Here is a 25237-nt window from a genome sequence, read left to right on the forward strand (position 1 = left end):
AAAGCAACCACCAAAGGAAAGAAAGAAATATATAAATAACTGAAAACCATGCCACTAAAGTTTATAATCTGGAACATGCAGTATTGACACTCTTTCAAGTCCTCTGTTTTACTTTGAAGTAATGTGAGCATTGCTTCCATTTGCCAAAAACCTAAATATTTAAACTTTCAGGCAGGTCCCTCTGCAAAACTTATCAGTCCTTCTAAATGTACCCAGCCATGTGACAATGTGATATTACTGATTTCTGCATCTTGTCCTACATTACTATCAGCTGTATTTTAGCATTGTGATAATCATATATTTAAGACCCTTGTTAATAAATTTTTTTTGTAAAATAAGGTGCCACTATAACCTCTAATATCTGAACTTTCAGGGAATTGAGTGGTTATTAAAATCAAGGCATCCTTTCATTTAGCAGTAGACTGAGACTCTTTTGACAGGTGATATTTTTTTCCCCTGTCTTTTTCAATCCATGAGGAGTCATTTCACATTCCTTACAAATATTACTCTTTCAAATTTGCAAGCATACGAAAAAGAAAGCTAAAAACACAATTTGAAATACTTGTCATCAAAATGGATTTAAAGTTTGTTTTGTTTTCTTCCATGTTTTTTGTTTTGTTTTCTTTTGTGTCTAAGGAATCAAGACAGAATTTTTTTCCATGGAAGATTTTTTTCATAAAGTTTGAATGGAAAAGAAATCATCCTTGTATAAACATGGGAAGCACAGTCAAGTATTACTACATTTCTGTAGCTCGTTTACCATTCTTACTCCCGACTTTAAGAGCAAAATTATGAGCCCTCGGCTATAATTATCGGGTGCTTATAGTAAGTTTTTATATCTGTTCCAGGCATTCTCTGTAAATTTTACATGTGCGATGATGGGGAAGAAGAAAGAAGTAGAGTGGATTATAAAACACAAAATAAATTTAAGAGTATGCAAGGATAATAGAGTGGGGCAAAACAGAAACCTGCTAGCAGGTCTTAGATATGCATACATACAGGCTGCTGTAAGGAATCTATTGAGGGGCTGCCTTTTGAAGAGAAAGAAAGAAGGCTTGAGAAACTCACCTCACATAACGAACGAATGCAGTCTGGTTGGTGGCATTAACCTATAGATATTGTTCCTGGTATTAAGGAAAAATCCTTTCTCCCCTCAGAGTTCGGTCTTCTTGCCTCAATTAACATGCAGTGAGTGGCCCGGGTGCATCCAAGCCCTCCCGGACAGAACACTGAACACCTCTGCCAAGAGGACTCACAATCTAATGCAACCTGTGCTCCCCAAACACACTTTACACAAATCCATTATGTGCCAAGAGCCAGCTTGTTTTATAAATGCATTTTGTGAAATGCAATGAAGTTAACCCAACATTTATATTTTCAACCTAAACGTACATTAGGAGAATTATAAATTTCCCAATTGACAAGAGATGAAAATGAACATTGTCTTTATTTACTTTGGGTGGAAAAAGAGCAGGTAAAGGGAAGGCTAATTTTCTTCTTTATCCAAGGCCAGATTTAGTTTTCTATAATTTCTGGCTCTCTGTTCCACAGACAGGCTTCATTTCTTACTGTTTTCTTTTTTCTTTCTGGATTTCTAATAAAATAACTAAAACTGGAATTATGCTGAAAAAGAAAAAAACCAACTCAAGGACATTTTTAAGTCCCCAAGGTGAAGAAACCGCCTAAGGGAGTCAAGGGTACACAGACCAGATTTTTTACAGTGTGTGCTATTCTGCATTTTTAAAGAGGCAATTAGTTATTCTTGTGTATTAGTGACTGCCCCATTTTCTACATAACTCAGGTGATACAAAGGGCCTCAGAGAGGAAATATTTTAAGTGGGACATTTACTACCCAAAAAAGGGATGATTCTAATTTAAAGTCACTGAGAAAGCTGTTTCTATAGATGCAGTGAAATTACACAGCAGCAAAAACTTGGGCTCGCTTTTCTCAACTCTCATTGCCATTTCTAACTATGCCGTCTTTAATTTAAAGACAGAGTCAAAGAACCTGATAAAACCACCTGGGCCTGAGAGTTGTATTTATTTAAAGCAAGCAAAGCTAACACAATGTTAACTTGGTGGCCATACAGTGAGTATAAGATGCAGAGCTGTGAAGGAAAAAATAAGGGTTGGGGGGGGGCGGGGCATAGGGACAAATTTATCCTGTGTTCAGTATGATGGGATTTTCAAGTTACCAAGTAACTAGCAGGTCATTTTTGTCAAACAGTAGCATGCAGGAAGTACTGTTGGCAGAAGAGGCTTTTATTACATGAGTCTGAAGGTTGGATACCCATGTCGTACTATAGAAAGAGAATCTGATTTTTGAGATCTGCCTTTGCATTCTAACTCTGCTTAGCGAAACCACAATTGGAATTTTTAAGTGCAATGTTTAACTAAGCACTATGAACATCTAGTTACCCCCAAGATCCCACCATGAAAATGAAACGAAAATATATGGGATACAAAGAAAAGATTCATTTTGTGAGCACATATCTTTAAAATCTGAAATTGAATCCGAGAGGTTCTTTCTCAAAGTATAGATTCTTTAACTTCCTCTTCAAGAGAGGCATACCTAAAAGGTTATTGATTTGGTTCTGAAGGACAGAGTGTTTATTATGGAGGAAGCCATTGTGGGGTACAAGTGTGAGAAATTAATGATGGCTTTGTAAGTGTCCACGCTGTGGTGTGGAAGCAGTGAGGCAACTGTGAATCTATATGATAATACATTCCCAAACTTCATAAAATCAGTCATGTGAAAATGCATTGATTTCTTTGTCAGCTAAACAGAATCTGTCAAAGAGAAAGAGAGAGAAGTTTACTGAAGTTAAGACCTCAACCTGCAGAGTGGATCACACCTCACTTTTTATTTGCTTAATGAGTTTATGACGGAACATGCAAAATCTCTTATTTTTATTTTTGGCCCCAAATGAGAACAGAACATGAATTATGACATCTTCAGAATATGCGGAATACTGAAAATTTAAAAAAAGAGGAGGAAATACATTTTATCTGTACATTTTAAGAACAGCCCTCTTTCATCTAGGCTTCAACTCTGGCTTCCTTACCTCTTTTGTGTCCTGTCAGATGCAGGCACAAAAGAGTCACTCAGTACATCCAAGTACAGATTTCTATATTTCTGACCACAATATAACTAGCATTACAGGAAAACATCAAGACACTAGTCTCAAGGGTTTATTTCCTATCCATATGTAGGGATTTATTTAGACTCCCAAAAGGTGAAAATTGTTCGTATATGATGTTTTAAAGAATATTGGAAAAAAGAGACTACCTTTGGTCTACCAAATACATCATTAATTATAAAATTCTCCTATCCATAGTTCTAGGATAAATAGTTCTAGGTAAATTCAAGGCAAACATTATTTTCTCCCTTTGCTTCACTAGAAAACTCTCTTTATTAACTTCTTAAGATATATATAGGTTTAAAAAGAGAGAGTACAGATTCTATCAATACGTCTACATTTTGTACAGATGGTTCCCATGAGACCACTGAGTATACCACCATGGAAGCTTTGCAAGAAGACCTTATTTAAAATGCGCCATATATCCTTGGATTACAAGCGATTTTATTTATTAAGCCATCAAACTACCTCCATTTAAATAGTACTGGACACACACGGCCTTGAAAAAGTACATCAGTAAATGGATTCAATGTATGCCTTTATGAATACTTCCAAAAGTAATTTCCTATCAAATAAGTGCCTTAGAGTGTTGCATGTGCCAAGTGTCAAAAATTTGTTAAAATTCAAAAGGAGTCAAGTATAGATATTTTCCTTGAGTGTGCACCTTGATTAGCTACACGAATGGAGGCTTAAGTAAGACACATCTCCTTGTCCCCACTGTTGAATAAATTATTTCCAAATTAAACACAAATTAAAATGCAACAAAGTGACATCTTTTTGGATATATGCGACTTACCCAGGAAATGATGTATTTTCAACACAGTTTTGAGATTAAATGATATTTAGCCATGCTTCTGCATTCACAACAAGCTGTCCGCCTGCAAATTTCTTTTTCTTCTTTTAAATGCAGGCAAATACTTGAAGCTGCTCTAGTAGAAGTTTATAATATTTTCTATAAACATTTTTAACTGATCTGTTTGCAAACATTTTAATGGTAATTCTTTCTGCAAACACACAATATATTCATAACAAATCGCATAGCATTTGATGTTTTCTTCATAAATCAACTGTACCTAATGCAATTTATCTTTTAAGAGATGTTTCTGACTAAACACAATTCTGAGTCACTAAGAAATCCACAAATAAGCACCTTATCTCATTAATGACTTGCTGAGGCCTCCCTATATTTACTGCTTAATGATCGGAAGCATTTAATTTTCAAAGTTTCATTAAAACCCATCTACAAAGCTGATGGATAAGCAATAGTGATTTGTGATAGAAGATGTGGGAAGCCATTAACCTACATAGGTACCAAGGAGGAAAGTGAACATAGAAGAGAATACTTTTTTTGAAGACAAGTCTCTTCCTATTTGTCATTATTAAAGTCCAGAGCATCTGTTCCAGGTTTGATCTTCAATACGGATATGAGGCATTGCCGCCTGGAAATGAAAGTCTAAGATAAGGTAGGATTCTTAAGAGATCTTCATGAAAAAAATAACCTAGGTTGCCATTTACTGGGAAGGGGAAATCAATACAAAGACCTAGAAACTTGTGGCAAGAGGACATTTTCTAGGTATAGGTCATAGTTTATCAAGTTGCCTCCTTTGCAATGTAATTTACTTGCTAATAAGACCAACTGACTATAGCTGAATACTGTGTTATCATCGAAATGTGATTTTAAAATTCTCTCCTCATTTCTTGCGTGCTTGAGGTTTGCCGGTTTATTTTTCCCGAGCTCAGAGTGGGTAGGGAGGTCGATTTCAAAGAAAATGAATGGTTTTGTACTCCTCTTTATTAAAACACAGACATCCCAAATGCCACATTGCGCCTTACCCAGAACATTAAAAGGTATTTAAGAAGCAGGCCTACCGTTCTCATCATCTGACTTATTTTCGTTGTCAGAATCGGTCAAAGTAAGGGCTGAGTTCTCACGACTGGACAGGCCGGAACTGCGTCTGGATTTTATCCCTCTCCCCCACAGTCTGATGGCGTGTTCTGGAGACATCCCTCCCTCTGTGTCGGAGTCGGCGTCAGACCCTGTGCTCAGAGAGTAGCCCTGATGAAGGATCCCCATGTCAGAACAGTAGCCACTTCGGTGTGGGGAGGGCTCACACATTCCCAATTCCGCAAGGGTGAAGTTAGTTCCTAAGGTGACAGCAACAGAGAGACTGATTACAAATTGTGAAATGCTTTACAAAATTAAAATTTATTCTTAAAAAAGCAGACGGATGTTTTTCCCATCCAAAAAACATACCAGATTCCCATGGTATAGAGGAATATATGAGCATGGGTATTAAGGATATTGGGGTAATATCTAAAGTAAATATCTAAGATTAATTTTAATCCTAGGTCAGAATGCTCAACTTTTATTTCAAAAATGTTGCAGCATGTACTATTGTCTAGGTAGCACATGTAGCTGGAAAAAACACTGGATTTAGAATAATAGCTAGTATATACCAAGCGCTTACTTCGCTCTGGGTATCGTTTGGTTTTGCAACTTTTATTTTACATTTTTAAAGGTGACAATGACTTTATGAAGAAGATAATATTATGTAATCATTCTGTAAGGAAACTGAGGAACAGAGGAACAGAGAATTTAAGTGACTTACCCAAGGTCACACATCTAGATTGTAGCAAAACATGGATCTGATCCTTGAGCAGTCTGTCTTCATGTCAAAGAACCTTAATCCTCCAATAAATGTGAGTGGTGGCCAGGAGACCTGGGTACGAATCCCAGCTTCCCACTGGTAAGTCTCATTGTGGCAAGTCTGTTACTCCTTGAGCCCCAGTTTTCTCATCTGTAAAATCTGGGTATTAATCTCTTAAATTCCTCTCAGGATCACTGTGTATCTTCTATGTGATAATACACACCAAACTTTTTTTTTTCCTTTTTTTTTAGTAAACTATGTAATGTATTATTTAGTTCCGCATCTGGGGGATGAAAAGCCAGTCCTCATGCTTTTAAATGATATCAAACAAAGTCTGTTTGCTCACACAACTTAAAGCCACAAGTAGGTGTCACCTATGGAGTGTGAATGTGTGCACAAAGCAGAGGCGAAGAGGCATTTATTGAACGTTAATACGTCACCATGCGTTGGTCATGTGACCAGGCAGTTGATAGGCTTTCGATCTCATTTAAATCTCATAATGGCCCAACAGTTTAGGTGTTGAACATTTTACAGAGAGGTTAAATACTGTGTCCAAGGTCATGCTTAGGCAAGTGGTAGTTCCAAGATACACTGCTAATTTGCAGATTGCAAGCCTTTGCTTATTCTACAATGTGAAATGATCTCAATCAAAAACCAGCCTGCAATATTCTGGCACAGTGAATGCTCTATCTATGTGTGTGTGTGCTTTAATACTGCAGCTTCTTAACAGACATTTTAAGCTTTCAATGCAAATTAGATGGAGTCTTGTGGTACACTCTATTTACTGACATATGAAGCTGATTTTTTTCTTTTTTGTCTCTAGTCAAGCTATGGACAATGGGAAAAATTCAGTGAAGAAATGCACTTCAATGCTATAAATGAAGAAAACCTTATAAATACAAACAAAGCCATGGTTTTACTTATGTATATTGATTATATTAGGGCCAGTCCCTATCAATCATATCCCCAAACTTATGATATAACTTAACTGCTCTGTGATCCTCCACATACATGATGTTATTTCTCAGCTTTCATTTTTAAAAAAAGCACAAAACAACTGTTTGTATTAACCTAGTGTGAGTTTACTTTGTAATAGACATATATTTTTATTCTGAGGTTTTATTTTCCTTTCTTTACTATATGTTGATGTTCCACAGCCTTTTTTTTTTTTTTAGCTGTGTAAATAAAACCAAACCCAATTTTATACATAATAGTCTATGCAGAATGAAACTTATTCATTGGAGAGCTAACCCAAGCAAAACTTCTTTGGGGATGGGATAACTTCCAGTAATGGGCAGGGAAGAGGGACATCCTCACTGCCACCAGCATGGTCCCAAGTGCTGTGATTTATTCCCTGCACACATTTTATCATGCTGTCTGAAATCCTCTGCCCAATGTACTCTGTTCCAGCTTACATCCCTGGTAATTAGGTATTGTCTCATAATTGTACACTAAAATTTATATTTCCATTTCAGTAGTCTATAAAACAAAAGTTAAGATCATATATGTATGATATGAAAATACTTTCCTATTTTTGTTTTGTAATTCTTAAGTAAACTAAATATTAAAATTCTCCCATCTTGTTTTTAGAGCTCATGTTTGCTCTGGACAGTCATGAAATACTAGGCTTCCTTTACCTTTAATAAAAGAAAACAAGACAAACTAAAACATACATGTTTTTATTCAACATGTGGGAATTTTTAGCTATATGATTCCATTAGAAATGGAATGTGAATATATTAAGGCAACTTTCCTGATGGTTTTCCCACATCTCATTATCTAGAACTAGCTTCAAAGACCTCCTCAGGAAAAGAGAAACATCTGTGAGAGGAAAAGAAGCCTCAGTTTTCAGAGCATCCCATGTGCTTTTCAATCTGGGTACTCGAAGTAATAGGCAATAAGCCTAGGGCATGGAAAGCCATGGAATAAATATAGTCTCCCTTCTTTGGTTATCAAATTTACTTGATGATAAGAAATTAAAATATTATTTTTCGGTTAAAACAAATCTGATCATCATAAATCAGTTAAAATTTACATAAGTTTTAAAGCAACCACAAATGTTAGAAAAAAGTATATTTCAAGTGTTTCAACTTTAAGCATACAGCCTCCAAGCCACAAACAAACGACACTGTAAAAAAAATTGGAAGTATTATACTAAATTCACCAAGAAGAAGTAACTAAGCTCACACTGGCTTACAGGAAGCGAGATTTTCCTCTAAATTTAGGAAAAGTTTCCTCTAGACTTCTCAAAAATCTTATATTCTAAACACCTCATCTTCATCTTCCAGTAGGACCACAGTTCGCCAATGTTACCGATTTCTCACAGTTCTTAGTTTGGTGGTTTTGCCCTCAACTAACTCAAAGAAGCGGAATTCTATTTTAAGTATCTGGGACAGGTTCTGGACCATGCCTTTCCCAAGTATGCTGGCTTAACATATGGAGTCGGTGAGCCACATACACATTGGAAAGGAAAAACTGATCTATCTTTTATTAAATCATTCAACAAACATTCATCGTTCCTGGTGCTATGATAGGCATTGGGGATATAACAGGGAGCGTTATAAAAATAGAGCCTATGACATTTATAGTCTAATTGGGAAAGAGACATTAATCAAAGAATCACATAAACAGCATACAATTTATACAGTGATAAACATTATATAGGAAAAGGACAAGGAGCCTTGAAAGGTCATCTAGTGGTCCCACTATTCATTCTTTCACAGCCTGCCCAACAGATATTCATCTAGTGGTGGACTCACTACTTGGAGGGACTATGAATTTACTCCATGAAGTTATCAGGCCCCCCTCAATTTGCTCTTACAGTACCGTTCCCAAACACTCCTCTATATACATTGATTTCAGACAAACGTTTTTCATGTAGTTTGCCTTACAGTACAAAACCCTCATGTCATACCCTTCAGCTCAGAATGGAAATAGCAGAGGGGAATTTTAACACCATGCCAACTTATTGTTTTGCACTTACTTTGCTCATTGATGGAAGGTTGGTTTTGCTTTAATTCATCTTGTATAATTATGTCTTTATTAAGCTCCATGGCAGCTTTGAATGGAAGAGAGAGACTAGTCATTGTGTGATTCTCCAAGCTAAGATTTCTAGTGGAAAACAGTCAACATTTCTTTCTTTCTTTACTTTCTTGCAGAAAGATAGAAAGAGTCATACTATTTCAGTATTCATGAAATACATGTTTACCTTCTATCTGCTTCCAATCTCTCTGATATCACATTAAAGTGGGGATGTAGATGATGTTTTAAACTTATTTCATCTCAGGTATGTGTTTTATGGTTGTTACTAATAAACTTTCCAGTGTGGCCCCATATTACATTATCAAGGTGAAAGTCACTATTTTTATAGATGAATGATTGCACAAAATCTATTTTCACATCATGGAATTTTAGTATAATTTAAGGTGTTGGGAGAGAACCTTAATGTCTAAATACTGTTAGGTGGATCAGGATAGCAGCACACAAGTGTTTAAAAATAACTTTCTTGAGAAGTCTCTTTTACTTTAAGTTGTCTTTTTCTTGTTCATAATCTCAGTGTGTAACTCAGATCCTCTCCAAAAATTTTGAGAGATATATTGGGCAATAGATATCAAGAGTAATCCATTGGCCAAGCAGTTGTGCTTGCGAACACAATTCAAAGGAAAGATATGTCAGCACACTGTGATCATGGCTTTATTTTCAAAGTTTTTACCAACTTCTCACACTTCGAAATAACCTTTAACTAGGAGAAGCACATATGTCGCTAAGTCAGAATTATCATGTCATGGTAATACCAAGGAATACAAATAGCACTGGAAATGTCAGCATTTGAACAGATTTTCTACTATGAGGGCAGGAAGATAAAAGTTAACTGTAGTAATCGGGGACTACAATACAGAAAACTTTTATTATCTAAATATTAATTATGCAAGTCCCCTGAATTGAAGAGATGAAATTCTACACACAGAAGCAAAAGTTACTATGAAAACATGAAAACAGTCACTAATGATCACTTATAAAATTAATCCCCACCATCCCCACCCACTTACTGCTAGTATCTCTTCTCATATCAACCACCATATCAACGTCTATGACTTTAGGTAGCTGCTGATAACCGAAAGTAATATAGTGCCAACCTGAAACTACATTGTAACGCTTGTAAAGATGCAGATTTCCATGAAGTCATTAAAAGTGATGCTGAAAAACAGTAGGATCATAAGCAAGACCACATAATTACCATGATCTAACAGAATTAACCTGTTAACAAGAAACCTAGAAATGCAAGTTAGCATGATGGATTCTTTAAAAGATGACTTGACAGACTTCTGGCTCTGGATCAAGACAAAATTCCTCACTTCTCTCTTCTTCTCCCCCTAAGTACAGCTAAAATCCCTGAACAGTACATATAAAAACCACATATGTGGCTCAGTCAGTTACGTGTCCAACTTCCGCTCAGGTCATGATCTCACCGTTCGTGGGTTCGAGCCCTGCGTGAGGCTCTGTGCTGAGAGCTAGCTCAGAGTCTGGAGCCTGCTTCAGATTCTGTATCTCCCTCTCTCTCTGACCCTCCCCTGCTCACGCTGCTCACTCTCTCTCTCTCTCTCAGAAATAAATAAAACATTAAAAAAATTAAAAAAAAAAAGAGAGTTTTAAAAGGGTTGAGACTAAGATAGACTTATTAGGATCCTGCGACCTGAGTAAGGATATGGTTGTGAGTTCCCGTTTTTGTTTTTTTTTTTATGCCTTATATATCCCAGACCTGGTGTTGGAGAAATCCGCATATTAAAAACATCAGTGCAAGCAGACAAAATAAGCCAAGAGTAAAGCCTACTGTAATTAAGGATCCTTCTTTACCTCCACAAACACCCCAGGATAGAATCAAGAGGAAAGCCAGAATTTCATCCTTGTCCAGTAGAAATGAGCCTTCCTAGACACCCTACACAAAGGTGTTATTGGTGGCTGTAAGGAGATCCTGGACTTCCATTCCCACCTGTGGTTATGAAGCACCCCTTCCTCTCCCTGCTGGTGTCAGAGAAGAATTAATGTTAAATTTCCTTTCACCACCACTGAAGGATTTGTGAGGGAAATGTAGTAAAGAGGTGCCCTTCTCTTTCTAAACCAGGTTGGTAACTGCAGGGTCCTAGTGAAAAGTCTGAAAACCAAACTCAGCTCAGAGGCAAGAGAGCATCACTTCTCAGTCCACACCCCCTGCCTCATCAAAGTAGGCCAAGTGAGGAACTTGGACCTTCGCATCCACCTGGGAGGCAAGCCTCAGTGTTCCATTTTTCCCACTGGCTTGTGTCAGAGGAGTCCTGATGAAACAGAAGATTTAAATAAGATCCAGAGTTTCAAAAAGTAATCGCCAGGATATAATAAAAAAATCACTCATCATACCAAGAATCAGGAAAATCTCAACTTGAATGAGGAATGATAATTATTTAAGTAAAAGGTTAATGAGCAGTCCTTAGGTAAATTAATGAATTCATCATTTTTTATAAAATACAACTGTGATCATGCTACAAAATTCAATATAAAGTGAAGGATGTATAATTCAGTCATGCAATTTTGTCATAAAATGTGTACATTATGCCCCCCAGAAAAATTGTTATTCTCTATCTTTTTTAATAATTATAGCATAGTTGGAATACTAAATTGTGTTAAACATGAAATCAAATATATTTTTGCTAATTAGTTTTCTTTTCTGAAAATAAAGTTTACAATAAATAAGTTTTACTATTTAATATGAAATACTGATTTTTTAAAAACATTGAATCCATTTCAAGTGGCCTTTTCCTAGCATCATTTATCCTAAGACAAAATAATCTCTTGTAAATAAACATGGGTCACTTTTCCTGAGCGAATGTTATAGTTTACATTTTCAACTAAGAAATGAGTATCAACTCCAAATTTTCTAACAAGTTTAAGAAAAGGATATAAATTGCAATGTTGTCGTTCTTTTTTTAACATAGGAAGTGAACTAATTTGATCTGATCCCCTAAGCTTTTGCACCAAAATGTTATCCAGAAAAATATGGCAATTATAAGTGATAAAACATAACTTTTAATTTTGGTCACTCAAAATGTGTCACCAAATTGTGAGCTTATATTTAATACCAATATCTTACATTGAAATTGGAGCAATGATTGACATATACAAGCTACACAGAATAATTAGTTACCAAAAACTTACCAATATTATCTAAAATATGATTTTCAAATAATCTAAAATCTACATATCTATATATGCATTGATAACAATTTGGAAAACCACTGCAGAAACTACTTATGAATTTTAATGTTTTATGGTTGTGTGTACTAAAATTCTTCACATAACCTCCTTCCTAATGCCCTTCTAAAGTTCATCTGATTTTACATATTCAGATATTTTCACAAATGTTGACAAAACTATTTGGTGGCTTAAAACTACAGACTAGGTGTACATGGATTATTATTCATAAAAAATTAAGTCAACTACTTAGATTTCAAAAATGCACTCTTAAGAATAGTAATTTTCTTTTGTGTATAGCATCTAAAATGTTAATATTTTGATATTTCTAAACTTTTAGATTAATTATGGTCTAGATGGGTGATGGGCATTAAAGAGGGCACTTGTTATGATGAGCACTGGGTACTGTAGGTAATGAATCATTGAATTCTACCTCAGAAGCCAATATTTTACTGTTTGTTAACTACCTAAAATTTAAATAAATAAAAAAGGAAAAAAAAATCTCCATCTAAATGTGTGATGTGTCACAACTGTCACAATTTTTAGCTAGAATCATCCCCATGTCAATAAACACATTCTAAACCAAGGAAACATCAAAATGGCTAGTGACGACAGGAGAGTTTCCAATATCCTTGGTTTCTTTGTAAGCTTTATGACTTCAAATTGAAAGGTGAAGGCGGCATTCTCCTCTGATATGGTGGCATTTTGACTGTTCCAAACTGAACAAAGCCCAAATTGGAAAACCCTAAGCAGCTACAACAAAAGGTTCTGCTGAGCAACTGCCCGTTCATAAATAGAAATGAAATACCCAGTAACTTAGCTAGCTGGAGATTCCTTTTTGCTAATGAAAATTGCAAAAAAAATGAAAAAAAATTAATTCCGGTATTAAAAACTATACAAATCAGTTGTCCTACACAACAGCTTTACAAAGGTGTATAGTCATCTGACCTCATGAGACTCTGACTCTTCAAACAAATTGCTTTTAGAGAGAGAAAAAATAAATAAATACAAGGACAATAGTGAGTTAGCAGTAATAGTCTGGCTGTTCTATATTTGAGAACTATCAGAGGAGCTTACATTAACTGAGGAACTCAGAGTGTGGCAGGAACTGTTCTTAATGCATTCACGTACAATTTTCAAATTGATTAGGACAGCAGCCCTTTAAAATTGTCACTATGTAGGCTAAGGTGAAAGTGGATATTCCTGAGTTTGTTTAAAAGAAAACTTTGTTGAATATAAATTCTTAGAGTTATTTCTTCATATGAGTCTCTATCTTATTCATTTATACAATAAACATACAAATAGCACCTACCTTCATAGGGTTGTTGTGAGCACTGAATTATACAAGGCAGGTAAAAATGCTAACACTGCCAGCCACAGAATAACCTTACAACAAATACAGGTATTATGATGATCATCTGTTTACAGATGCAGAAATTTTATTTTTTTTAACAGCATTAACATTTTCTATTTTCTCTTGAGTTGACTTTGAAAGTTTTGGAATAGTTGATATTTCTAGGAATATGCTCATTTCACCTATATTTTGAAATGGATTGATACAAGGTTACCAAGTATTTTTGAATCCTTTTAAATTTGTTATATTTGTAGAAGGTTGTCCTTATTTTCATTTTTAAAATCTTTTTAACACTGATTCATTAAAAAAAAAATTTAACATTTATTTATTTTTGAGAGAGAGAGAGACAGAGTGTGAGTGGGGGAGGGGCAGAGAGAGAGAGAGGGAGACACAGAATCCGAAGCAGGCTCCAGGCTCTAAGCTGTCAGTACAGAGCCTGACGCAGGCTCAGACTCACAAACCACAAGATCATGCCCTGAGCTAAAGTCAGACGCTTAACCAACTATGCCACCCAAATGCCCCAACATTTATTCATTTTTGAGAGACAAAGAGAGACAGAGCACTAGTGGGGGTGGAGGGGGCAGAGAGAAAGGGAGACATAGAATCTGAAGTAGGTTTCAGGCTCTGAGCTGTCATCACAGAGTCCAATGTGGGGCTTGAACTCATGAACCAGGAGATCATGACCTGTGTTCAAGTCACTTAACCAAGTGAGCCACCCAGGCGCCCCTTCATTTTCATGTTTGACATTACTTATTTGCACTTTCTTTTTAAAAAAAATAAAAAAAAAATATTTGAGTACAGTTGACATACACTAATTTCAGGTGTACAGTGTAGTGATTTCCACATGTCTATGTGTTATGCTCTGCTTAACCAAAAGTGTAGCTACCATTCTTCACCATACAACACTATAATGGTATCATTGATTATATTTACTATGTTGTATCTTTTACTCCCATGATTTATTCGTTCTTTAACTGGAAGCCTGTATCTACCTCTGCCCTTCCCTCATTTTGATTATCCCCTCTGCCCCTTTCGCTCTGTAAACTATCAGTTTGTTCTCTGTATTTGTAGGTCTGATTCTGCTTTTGTTTATCTTTTGTGGGGAGCGGTAAAATTCATATAAGAGTGATATCATACATTATTTATCTCAGTCTGATTCATTTCCTCTAGATCTATCCATGTTGTCAAAAATGGCAACAAAACTCATCCTTCTTAATGGCTGTATAATATTCCAGGGTGCATATGTGTGCACACACACTACATGTGTCTTATTAGAAATACCATATGATCAATAATTCTACTACTGGGAATATACCCAAAGAAAATGAAAAGATGAATTTGAAAAGATACATGCTCCCCTATGCTTACTGCAGCCTTATTTATAATAGCCAAGAGATGGAAGCTACCTAAATGTCCATCAATAGATGGATTTATTTTCTTTATTTTAACTGGATTGGTTTTTTTACCAAGGATTAGTTTTATCTTTCAAAAAACACATTTTTGATTTTCTGCTTCTGTATGTTTTTAAGTTTATTAACTTCTACCCTTACATATACAAATTATTCTTTTCCCCTCCTTTGAGTTTATTCAACTGTTCTTTTCCATATTTTTAAAATTTGAATCTTTACATCATTAATATTCAGCCACACTACTTTTTTATTATGAATATTTCAGACTATAAATTTTCCTCTAAGCACCATTTTCACTTCATCTGTCAAGTTTTGATTCACAGCATTTTCATTGTTGTTTAGATCTAAACACTTTATACATCTTTCGCACCTATTTATTAAGTTTCTAAATGTACTGTGATATTTTGTATATATTTGTTTCTGACTACTAATTTAATTCTATTTGGCTAGAGAGAAAATTTTTATGTTACTAAATCTTTGGACAATTTTGAAATTTGTTTTATAAACTGATAAAGTTTTGATAAGTATTTTCCATGTATCTAAGAACACGTGTTCTCTAATTACTGAGGACAAGGTTCTCTAAATTTCAATTTGACCAAATTAATAATTGGGGGTTCAACTCTTCTATATACTAATTCTTCTCTATGGTTTGCTGTTTGCTTGTGTTATCAATAATTGCAAGACAAATGATAAAATTTCATACAATAATTGGTGTTTCTCCCCACAGTTGTATCACTATCTGCTCTTTATCTATTAAAGGCTTTATATTATGTGTATATAGGTTTAGAATTATTACAGATTTCTGATGGATTGAATATTTTATCGTCAGTAGGTAGTGACTATCTCTAATTAACATTCTTGAAATAATATCTGATTTTATTATTAGCTATATTTTATAATGGATTTGCTCATTTTATCTAAATTACTATAGTTTATGACAATACCTTCAAATATGTGTAGGATCCATAACTATATCCTTTGCTTAATTCTTGACTTGGAGTATTTGTGTATTTTCTCTTTTATCTTGATCATTCTTGCTAGGGATTTATCAATTTTATCAGTTTTTAAAAGGATAAGATTTTGTCTTCAGAATTTTCTTTTATTGTTTATTTTCTACTTCTTTCATTTTTGCCCTTGATTGTGTTTCTTTGCTTAACTTAAGGTTTTATTCGCTCATTTTTTTCTAGGTCTTGAGGTAGACCTATAGATCACCTATTTAAAAACAGTATTTCTTAAATAAACAATCAAGCCTATATACTTTCCCTACTCACCTGCATCCACAAATTTGAATATATTGTACATTATCATTCTATTTCAAATATTTTCTGGTTTCTCTTGTATGTCTTTGACACATGGGTTACTTAGAAGTGTGTAATTTTATTTCCACTTATCTGGACTTGTCTAGATTTCTTATTTTTATTGATTTCTCACGTAGGTACTTGATGGACAGAGAACAGACTCTGCAGAATTTCCTCTCGAAAATCACTGAAACTTACTTTGTAGCTCAGAATACAGTAGATGTTGCTGAATGTTTCACTGAAAGATAGTGTATTTACAGTTGTATGTTGTGTTTTATAAATGTCTATATGGTGGAAAGAAATAACAATGTTGTTCTCTAGACCCTTTCTGATAATTTTGGTTTAGTTATTTTATTAGTTACTGAGGAAAAGGTTGAATCTTTAACAAAGTATGGACTTTTCTTTCTCTTTATACTTTTGTCAACTTTTCCTCTCTCCCTTCCTCCCCCTCCTCCAACTATCCCTCTTTTCTTTTTGAAACTGTTATTAGACACATATACTTTTACCTCTCCAGGGCGAACTAACACTTTTTATCGATTTCAAATATCCATCTTTGTCTCTGTAATCCTTCTTGTTTTAAAGCCTATTTTCCTGATATAAAATAGTCAAGCCAGCTCTCAGGTTTTCTGTATGCAGTAAACATATCACATCTACTTCTGTTTCTTTACTTTCAACTTTTCTGTGTCTGTATTTAAAGACATGTTTTTGTGAACAGCATATATCTGGGACTTGGTATTTATCTGAGACATTTTTCCTTTTAATTGTTGTGACAGCCCATTTATATTCATGTAATTATTGATATGGCTAGATGTAGGTTCATCATTCTGCTATGTTTTTCCTATCTGTCTCTTTTTTTGGTCATTCCTTTCTATACTTTCTTTCCGAGCCTCACTTGAGTTAATAATTTTTTTAATTTCCATTTTAATTTTTCTATTGACTTTTTAGCTATCTCCTCACATTATTATTTAGTGGTTACTTTAGGGATTAAATATGTATGGCAGGTCAGTCTATTCTGAATTCTGATCTTTATATGCTGCTCCTTCAATTTCTGGGAATTCATTATTCCTTTTTTCTAAAAATTTCTCAGCCATGGCCTCTTAAATATTTACTCACTTGTATACTTTTTATTCTCTTCACTAATTAAACTAAGTATTATCCTCCTCTCTACATGTCCCTATTATATTTTTTAATCTCTTTTCTCTCTTTGCTGTTTGTTGCTAATTTCTTCTTGCTATTTTTTCCAGTTGACTAATTCTCTCTTTAATTGTGCCTGCTCTGATATTTACTGTAAGAGCTCAACTATTTTTTCAACAATTATGTATTTCATTTATAAAACTTATATAGCTTTTTAAGTATTTCTGTTCAGTTATTCTGTTATCTTCTTACTTGCTAATTTGCATATTATACATAGTTAAGAGTATGGATCTAACAAATTATGTTTTAGAACTTCAAAGATCAAAATCAGTTGTTCTTTGATTTGCTTGCTCTTAATTATGAAGGTCTGTTTTCTTATGCAATTCATTATATTTATTTTAGCTGACATTGGTTTATTTTAATTTTCAAAACTCACAGGGGCCTCAAATGAAGATTTTTCCTTCCTGAAAATTTGTATTTGCTTCTGTCTAAGACATGTGGTACTATTATCATATATCTCTTTCATGATTCCTGGTTAATCTTAGTTTCATGTCCTCCTTCTTGCTCTAAGTCCAAGGTCCAATCCCCTAAATGTAGGTCTGATATCAGTCTTTGCTCTCAGTGAAGAACTACCATAGGCATGGAGTTCAATCTTCAGATTTCTAGCTTTAGCTCATTTTTAAAATTTTAATTTTGTTTTCATTTAGCTGCTTAGAGATTTATCTTACTCATTGCGAAGACTGTATTATTGTTGTCTGGATCAGGCTATTTAATCTACATTTCAATTTTCTCCCTTGTAAATGAAGGAAATTATAGCACTGCTTGTCTCATATGGTCATTGTGTTAATGACAAAATGGAATATTTAGAATATTCCAGAACAAAGTCAAAAGTCAATAAATATTAGCTATTATTATTACTACAAGTAAGTATAAAATACAAAATGATGGGCATGATTCCCTTTTCAAATTTATTCTATACAAACAGAATACTTTTCCAGTTAAACTGCATATACTTAGATATATTTAATGTTTATTCCGTTTAGTAACATAACATTCTGCTTTCTTAAAGGAAAACAGAATACTTGATATGTCAGTAGAGAAGCTACCAACTTTAACTGAAATTTTGACAAAGACATGACATTTGCATTCTCAGCACTCATGAAGGTCCCTGTCTCCATCATGCACTTGATGTTTTGAAAACATTTTGACTTTCCCATCACTGAAGGATTATCTAGATCTCAAGAGTTAATTAACTCACCTACAGTCTGACATCTAGTGAGATGGATAGATTGCAGCCTATCACCAGGTGAATATATGTATAGCAGACATTTTGCTTCAGTAACTAATCAGAGTCTACTCTGTAACCACAAATATTGGGGAGAAATGTTAATGATATACTCTTGTTTTGTAAATCAATTCATTTAAATCAACTGCTTCATTACCAATTACTGCTAGGATTTAGATACTTGTCTAAAACTATGTTAAGCATCCCACCACAGAGCTTGTAGAGAATGGCAAGACCATAGTTTCCTAGTGCCTGTTAGCATCATTAAACAGGGAGAGGATAATTGAAACTGAATCAAGAGTTTTCCTTTTCTTCCTTTCCCACCTTGCTTCCTGTGTTCCAAACACATGTCGTAGGTTACAAGTACATGTATAGCCTTAATTACATTTAGCATCTGGCAGCTGTTGACTTACAGAGAGTTGTTGAGTCACATAAACTCAAAGTCAAAAGGAAATTCAGGAATAGAAGGCAGAAGCTTGCTCAATGGAGTAAAAAAATCTTATGTCATCACAGCTGAAATACTCTAACCATCAGCACTATTATGTTCATGGTGTGAGTGAGTGATGCTGTAACTAGTCAGTTTCAGCAATACCAGAGACTAACTTGCCACTAAAATATATCATTCTCAACGTTGTTAGAGCCACCAACTAAAGGACCTTAAAAGCATTGCTTTTAATATGAAATGGATTCATTCACATGCAAGGCAAACAACAGCTTTACAAGGATTTCAGCATATCTAGAGGCATCAACTGATGACATTTTAAAAACAGGATCTTCCTTCCAACTACTCAAAACTGTCACCAAAGTTAGATGTATCAAGTAATTTAGTTCATTTACTGCTTATTTTGGGAAGAAATAAGTTTCCTGATAACTCCCAGTAAGAGATACAAAACTTTAATACTGGCCACCATTTGCCACACATTGGAAACTGTATGAGTAGAGAATTATCAGAAATAACAGGCTTGGTCTTAATAAAGATAGACCTCAAAATCTAAATGTCAAGTTACAAAAGCATAATAAGAAAATAACATGAGTGCTATGTATTGTTCTTAGACAAATATAGACTAACAAGATAAATTTGAACTAGAAAAACATACACCAAATTCTTCTTAGCAATTATTTCAGAGAAGAATGAATTGGATGGGGCAGAGTGGGGGGAGACAGAGGGAGGATTTGAAGCAAATTTGACAGAATATTAACACTTGTAAACTTCAAGGGATGAGTGTTTTGCACTTTACTGGCTGTACTTTTCTGTGATTTAACAGTTTTTTTTTTTTTTTTTTTTTTTGCATTAAAAGAACCTAAAAGTATAAGTCTTGGACCCGTCTATTTCTATTCCATTATTAAAAATATTTACAAAATCATGGGGCGCCTGGGTGGCTGAGGCGGTTGAGTGGCCGACTTCGTTTCAGGTCATGATCTCACGGTTTGTGGGTTCAAGCCCCATGTCAGGCTCTGTGCTGACAGCTAGCTCAGAGCCTGAACCCTGTTTCAGATTCTGTGTCTTCCTCTCTCTCTGACCCTTCCCTGCTCATGTTTAATACACAGTTAAATGTATATTACTAAGTAAAAGAAGCCAATCTGAAAAGTCAATATACTATGTGATTCCAAGTATGTGACAGTCTAGAAAAGGCAAAACCATGGAGACAGTAAAAAGATCAGGGGTTGCCAAGGATTAAGCTAGGAAGGATGAACGTGTGGAGCACAGGCAACTTCTAGGGCAGCGATATTATAATAATGGACACATTCTCTTTTGCATTTGTCCAAATCTATAGCATTTATTGCATCAAAATTGAACTATAATATAAACTATGAACTTTAGGTGATTAAGATGCATCAATATAGGTTAATCAATTTTAACAGATGTTTATCACTCTGGTGGGGAATGTTAATAATGGAGGAGGCTATGCATGTGTTTTTTTATTTTTGGGTTGGGGGAGGAGGTATATGGTAAATCTCTGTTCCTTACAGTCAATTTTGTTGTAAGCCTAAAACTGCTCTAACTAAATTGTCTTAATTTTCTTAAAGAAGTAAATGCAACCAAATCATTATATGACAGATATAAATTCAAGTACTTTTCTCCCTAGGAGAAAGACTCTAAATCTGTATGTTTTAAAAATACATCAGAAAAAAGTAAGCCAGAACTTGAATCCCTATTCGACCACTTATGGTTTGATGATGTTCAAGTTAATTCCCTGATCCCTGATCTTCAGTCTTCATGTCTATAAAATAGGTTTAATGATATCTATATTCATAAGGCTATGGATATAGCTAACGATATGGGAGCCAGCACAGGAATACACTAAGAGGAAACATAAACATAAAAGAGGGAAATCTAGGCAAGTAGAACAAAGGTAAAGAGCCTCATTCATTCATTCAATTGATATTTATTCAGTGCTTACTAACTGCTAAACTTTGTTCTAAAGGCTTGGGATATACTGATGAACAGAAGAGATAAAGATCTCTGTCCTTATGGACTTATATTTGAGCTGGGGCAAACAGAAAATAAATAGTTGACATTATGAATAAGTTAAGCGTGGGACCTGGATGGCTCAGTTGGCTAAGTGACCAACCTGGGCTCGGGTCATGTTCTTGATACTTGTGAGTTAGAGCCCCACATCAGGCTCTGTGCTGACAGTTCAGGCTAGAGCCTGCTTTGGATTCTATGTCTCCGTCTCTCTTTGCAACTCCCTCCCACTCACACTTTAAAGAGAAAAGATAAATATTAAAATATTATAAAAAAGAATATGCTAAGTGTGTAGTGTCTTCAAAGGTGTTATGTACTATGAAAACCTAGAAAGTAGAGTGATGAAAGCCTTTTGTATTTTGAATAATTTGATCTGGTAAAGGGCTCACTGAGAAGATGACATTTAAACAAAGACTTGAAGAAGTTGAGAGAGTCAGTCTTTCCAATACCTGGGGCAAAAAAGGAAACCATCAAGTGTAAAGGGCCCAGGCAGGAATGTGCTTGGCATGTCCCAGGAACAGCAAGAGGAACTTTGTGGCTGGAATGAAGTGAGCAAAGATGCCGACTTATAAGAAGAGTTCAGAGAGTTAAGGAGAGCTAAGCCCGAAAGGATTTTGGGAGTGATTTTAAGGACATTTATTTTACTAAGTGTGAAACAGAAAGCCATTGCACTGTTTGGGGGGAGAGGGGTGACTTGTCTAATTTTCATTTTTAAAGGATTGCTCTATTGGGTTAGAATGCTGAAGGAGGAGAACAGGAACAGAATCAAAGGGACCACTAGAATGCAGCTGTGAGATGATCACAGCTCATTCTGGGTACAAGCAGCAGCAGGGTGGGCAGAGTGGGATTTCCTAATGGATTTCATGTAAGATATGGTAGAAAGAGAGAAGTTGAAAGTGACAATGTTGTTGAACTGAAAATTAAAAGGAGTGAGGTGCCATTAATTGTGATGAGGAAGGTACACATACACAGAGAACAAGTTTCAATTCTGGGTATCTGAGTTTGAAATGTGTGTAATACATACAAATTGAGATGCTGATTAGGTAGGTGAATATATAAAAGATATAGATATTTGAGTGATAACATATTTGGAAGTCATTGACATAGAGATGCCTTTTAGTGCCATGGAGCTGGACAATATCACAGTGTGAAATAACTCTACATAGAAAAAAAAAAGAATAAAGACTGAACACACTGATTCAGTTTTATATTCAGTGTCTGGAGCAAAGAGGAGGAAGCAGTAAAGAATTATGAAAATGAACAACCAGTGCTGTAGGAGGAAAGCCACAAGCATATGCCAGAATAGATCCTAAGTAATGGAAGTATATCAAAGAGGAAGAGGTAATTAATTGTTGCAAACACTACTGATACATCGTTAAGATGAGAACTGAGAATGTGGCATGATGATATAGCAACATGGGAATCATTAGTGACACAGGCCAAAACAAAACAAAACAAAAAAAACAAAACCAACCAACCAAGCAAAGAAAAACAAGAACCAAAAAAAAAAAAAAAAACCACACAAATAAAACCAAAACCAAAAAAGAAAAAAACATTTATGTGAAAGAGTACCTGTGATAATCTGATTGGATTGTGTTTATAAGAAAATAGGGAAGAGGAATCAGTGGCAATAAGATAGACACATCTTCTGAGATGTGCTACAGTAGGAGTGAAGGAATATGATGGTAGCTGCTGGAAAAAAAGTAGGTGAATAGAAACTTGGGAAAGTCTCAGCATGTTTGTGTGCTGGTGGGAGTGGAATGTTGGTTCATTTAGGAAAGAGAGGTGGGGGAATTCAACATTCTTGAGTAGAACAGTGGGGATCCAATTTTGCACACAAGTGGGGGTTTCGCCTGGGATAAGGGTAGAGATTGTTCATTTATAATGATAGGCAGAAAGCCGGAGCATGTGCGCACAGATGGTGGGAGTGGGTGGATGGTTGAGATGGATTTGAGAGTTTGCTTTTGAGGATGGGGAGGAGGCGCTAGAGGTTGAGGAAACAGTAGAGGAGATGAAGCTGACATCTAGACGCATGAGACAATGCATGGATATGACAATTTTTACAACTGCAGAGCAGAATTAAGGGACCACTTGAAATTTAATAAACTTCAAAAACTTCTGGAGCAAATTTATTGCAGTGCACATGTAACAATGAACTCATCATTCACTAGGACTGCTTTGATTCACATAAAAAATTAAATTATGGTGACTATATTCAGTCCTTAAAAATGAGAAAATATTAAATGCAATGTAAAAACACTGTTCTTAAAATGAATGGTTCTTATGTTAGGGGGAAAAGTAAAGTAATTAGGGTGATATGTTATATGCAGACCGTATTATCCCTTAAGTATAAGTGGTAACAATAAATTCTGAATCCACAGAAATTAATTCAAATTATCTCACAAACTTGTGCTTTTCTTCAGATGGCTGTACCTTTTTTTCGGACAAGAAATCTTTCTCTCAAAACATTGAAATTCACTATTTTAGATCCCTGAATGAATGTAACAAAAAGGAATTTCACTTTCAGTAGCGCCAGGGCCAGCTTATATAGTAGGCACAGTAGACACAGTTACTAGAGGCCATAATACCTTTAGGGGCCCACAAAAATGGTTTAATTTCTTTTAAAATCAGAAAATAAAAACCCAACCTTTAGCTTGAAGAAAAATGTTCTAATCGTTAACAGTAATATGTTTGTCTTTATATTAGGCAGTGGTAAACTATAATATTGAATATTTTTTAGGGACGAAGGAGCCAACAAAGGCAGAAGTACTCAAGGCCCATGAGAGTCATGGTGCAGCCCTGCCCCCTCCATGAAATCCTTACACGTGTGAAAGGCAACATCACAATGAACCAAAACACCAACCTCCTCAAAGGGTTTTAAAAAGAAATATGGACTGTGCTCTAATAGTGTTCTCACTCTGAAATGCATAAAGAAAATCTTCCCCTGAACAGATATCAAATGCTCTGGCCACTTGGCTGCTTCAGAGGCACAGGAGAAGTGCCTGGTCTTTGTTTTCAGGTGTTCTGGCAAAGATACACCCAGAGTTAATATCATCCTGCCTCTTCTAATTAGTCGGACAACTGTTTAGCCATTACCGACAACTTCCTTGGCGTTCCTCATTTTCCCAAGATACGTCCCCAAATCCAGTCACTGTACCATCTCTCTTTTGTATTGGTATTCAGAGAGCACATTTACTGAAGATTTTCAAAGCTAACTTTCTTAGGATTCCACCTCATCCATGGTAAATTTGCAAGAATTACCTCCCCTATGTAGCAGAAAAGCAGGGAGTTCTGAGCTTTCCAGAAATCACAAAGCATATCTCTGACAGAGGTGAGAACTAAGATGCATCTGTCTTGACTCTACCCAAACCCCCCTTTTTTTAAAAATAAGGGGTCATTCCTGGTAGACTACTTCCTTCTTAGAAAGCCAACTTTTCCCAGAAAAAGTGCTACTCCTCTGGAATGATGGGCAATGAAATCCAAAGTGACAATTGTCCTCTATTGAGACGTTTTTCTTTGCTGAGGTTTTTCCAGGTGCTTTATGAAAGACATTTGCACTACCTGGCACTTTGTGAGCCTTCATCTGAGAAACAACCTTTCCCTTATTAAGATAGCTTTGCTTTCAAAGGGGACATACGTTTCATTTGCTCACTCACAGGCTGTTGAACGGGCCACCAGGCTGCTTCTCTGGTGGGAGTCCCACATGCCTATGTCACAAGGGGTTAGGAGCCTCATTAATTCTTGAGCTCTCATTTCAGGTTGTTTAGGGATCAGCAGCAGATTATTATTTCAAACACTTATTTCTTGCTTCAATTTCCTCTTAGAATTGGCTCCAAATCATTTTCTCTTGTGTACAGTGTGCTCAATCTCCATTTGGATAAGAAAATCAAAATAGTCCTTTCAGAAAACCTATCCATCAGCATTATCAGGAACACACCCCACAAAGGCTTTGGTTGATGTGCATGCATATCTGGCAGGTTTTATGCTTCTTGGTACTTAAGTCTCTCTCAGAATCACTGCCATTATATGGCTCACACAGACCCAAGGGCACCCAGCATTTGTGTTGTGAACTGATTAGTTCAATTCAGTTCTACAAAGAGACAAAAGGGTATGCTAGGAACGAACCAAGGATAGAGAAACAGAAAAGCTGTGTTCTTGCTTTTGGGGGATCTCCACAGGCTAACAAGTAAGATACACACACACACACACACACACACACACACACACACACACACACAATTACAGTGCCACGTTGTATTCCTGGTAAACTTATTTTT

At 35.5% G+C, this 25237-nt stretch overlaps 1 protein-coding gene across 1 annotated transcript in view; it reads right to left on the minus strand.

The window, feature by feature from the left end:
* The window catches only part of TENM2 (teneurin transmembrane protein 2), a 3267991-nt gene that overhangs the window by 867995 nt on the left and 2374759 nt on the right, over positions 1-25237 (minus strand). The window contains exon 15 of the mRNA XM_077757352.1: positions 5010-5285. Coding sequence (XP_077613478.1) covers positions 5010-5285 — 276 coding nt within the window. The remainder of the gene's footprint in view (positions 1-5009; positions 5286-25237) is intronic.

The sequence above is a fragment of the Crocuta crocuta genome, unplaced genomic scaffold, assembly GCF_008692635.1.
Source record: "Crocuta crocuta isolate KB4526 unplaced genomic scaffold, BGI_CrCroc_1.0 scaffold131, whole genome shotgun sequence".
Lineage (NCBI taxonomy): Eukaryota > Metazoa > Chordata > Mammalia > Carnivora > Hyaenidae > Crocuta > Crocuta crocuta.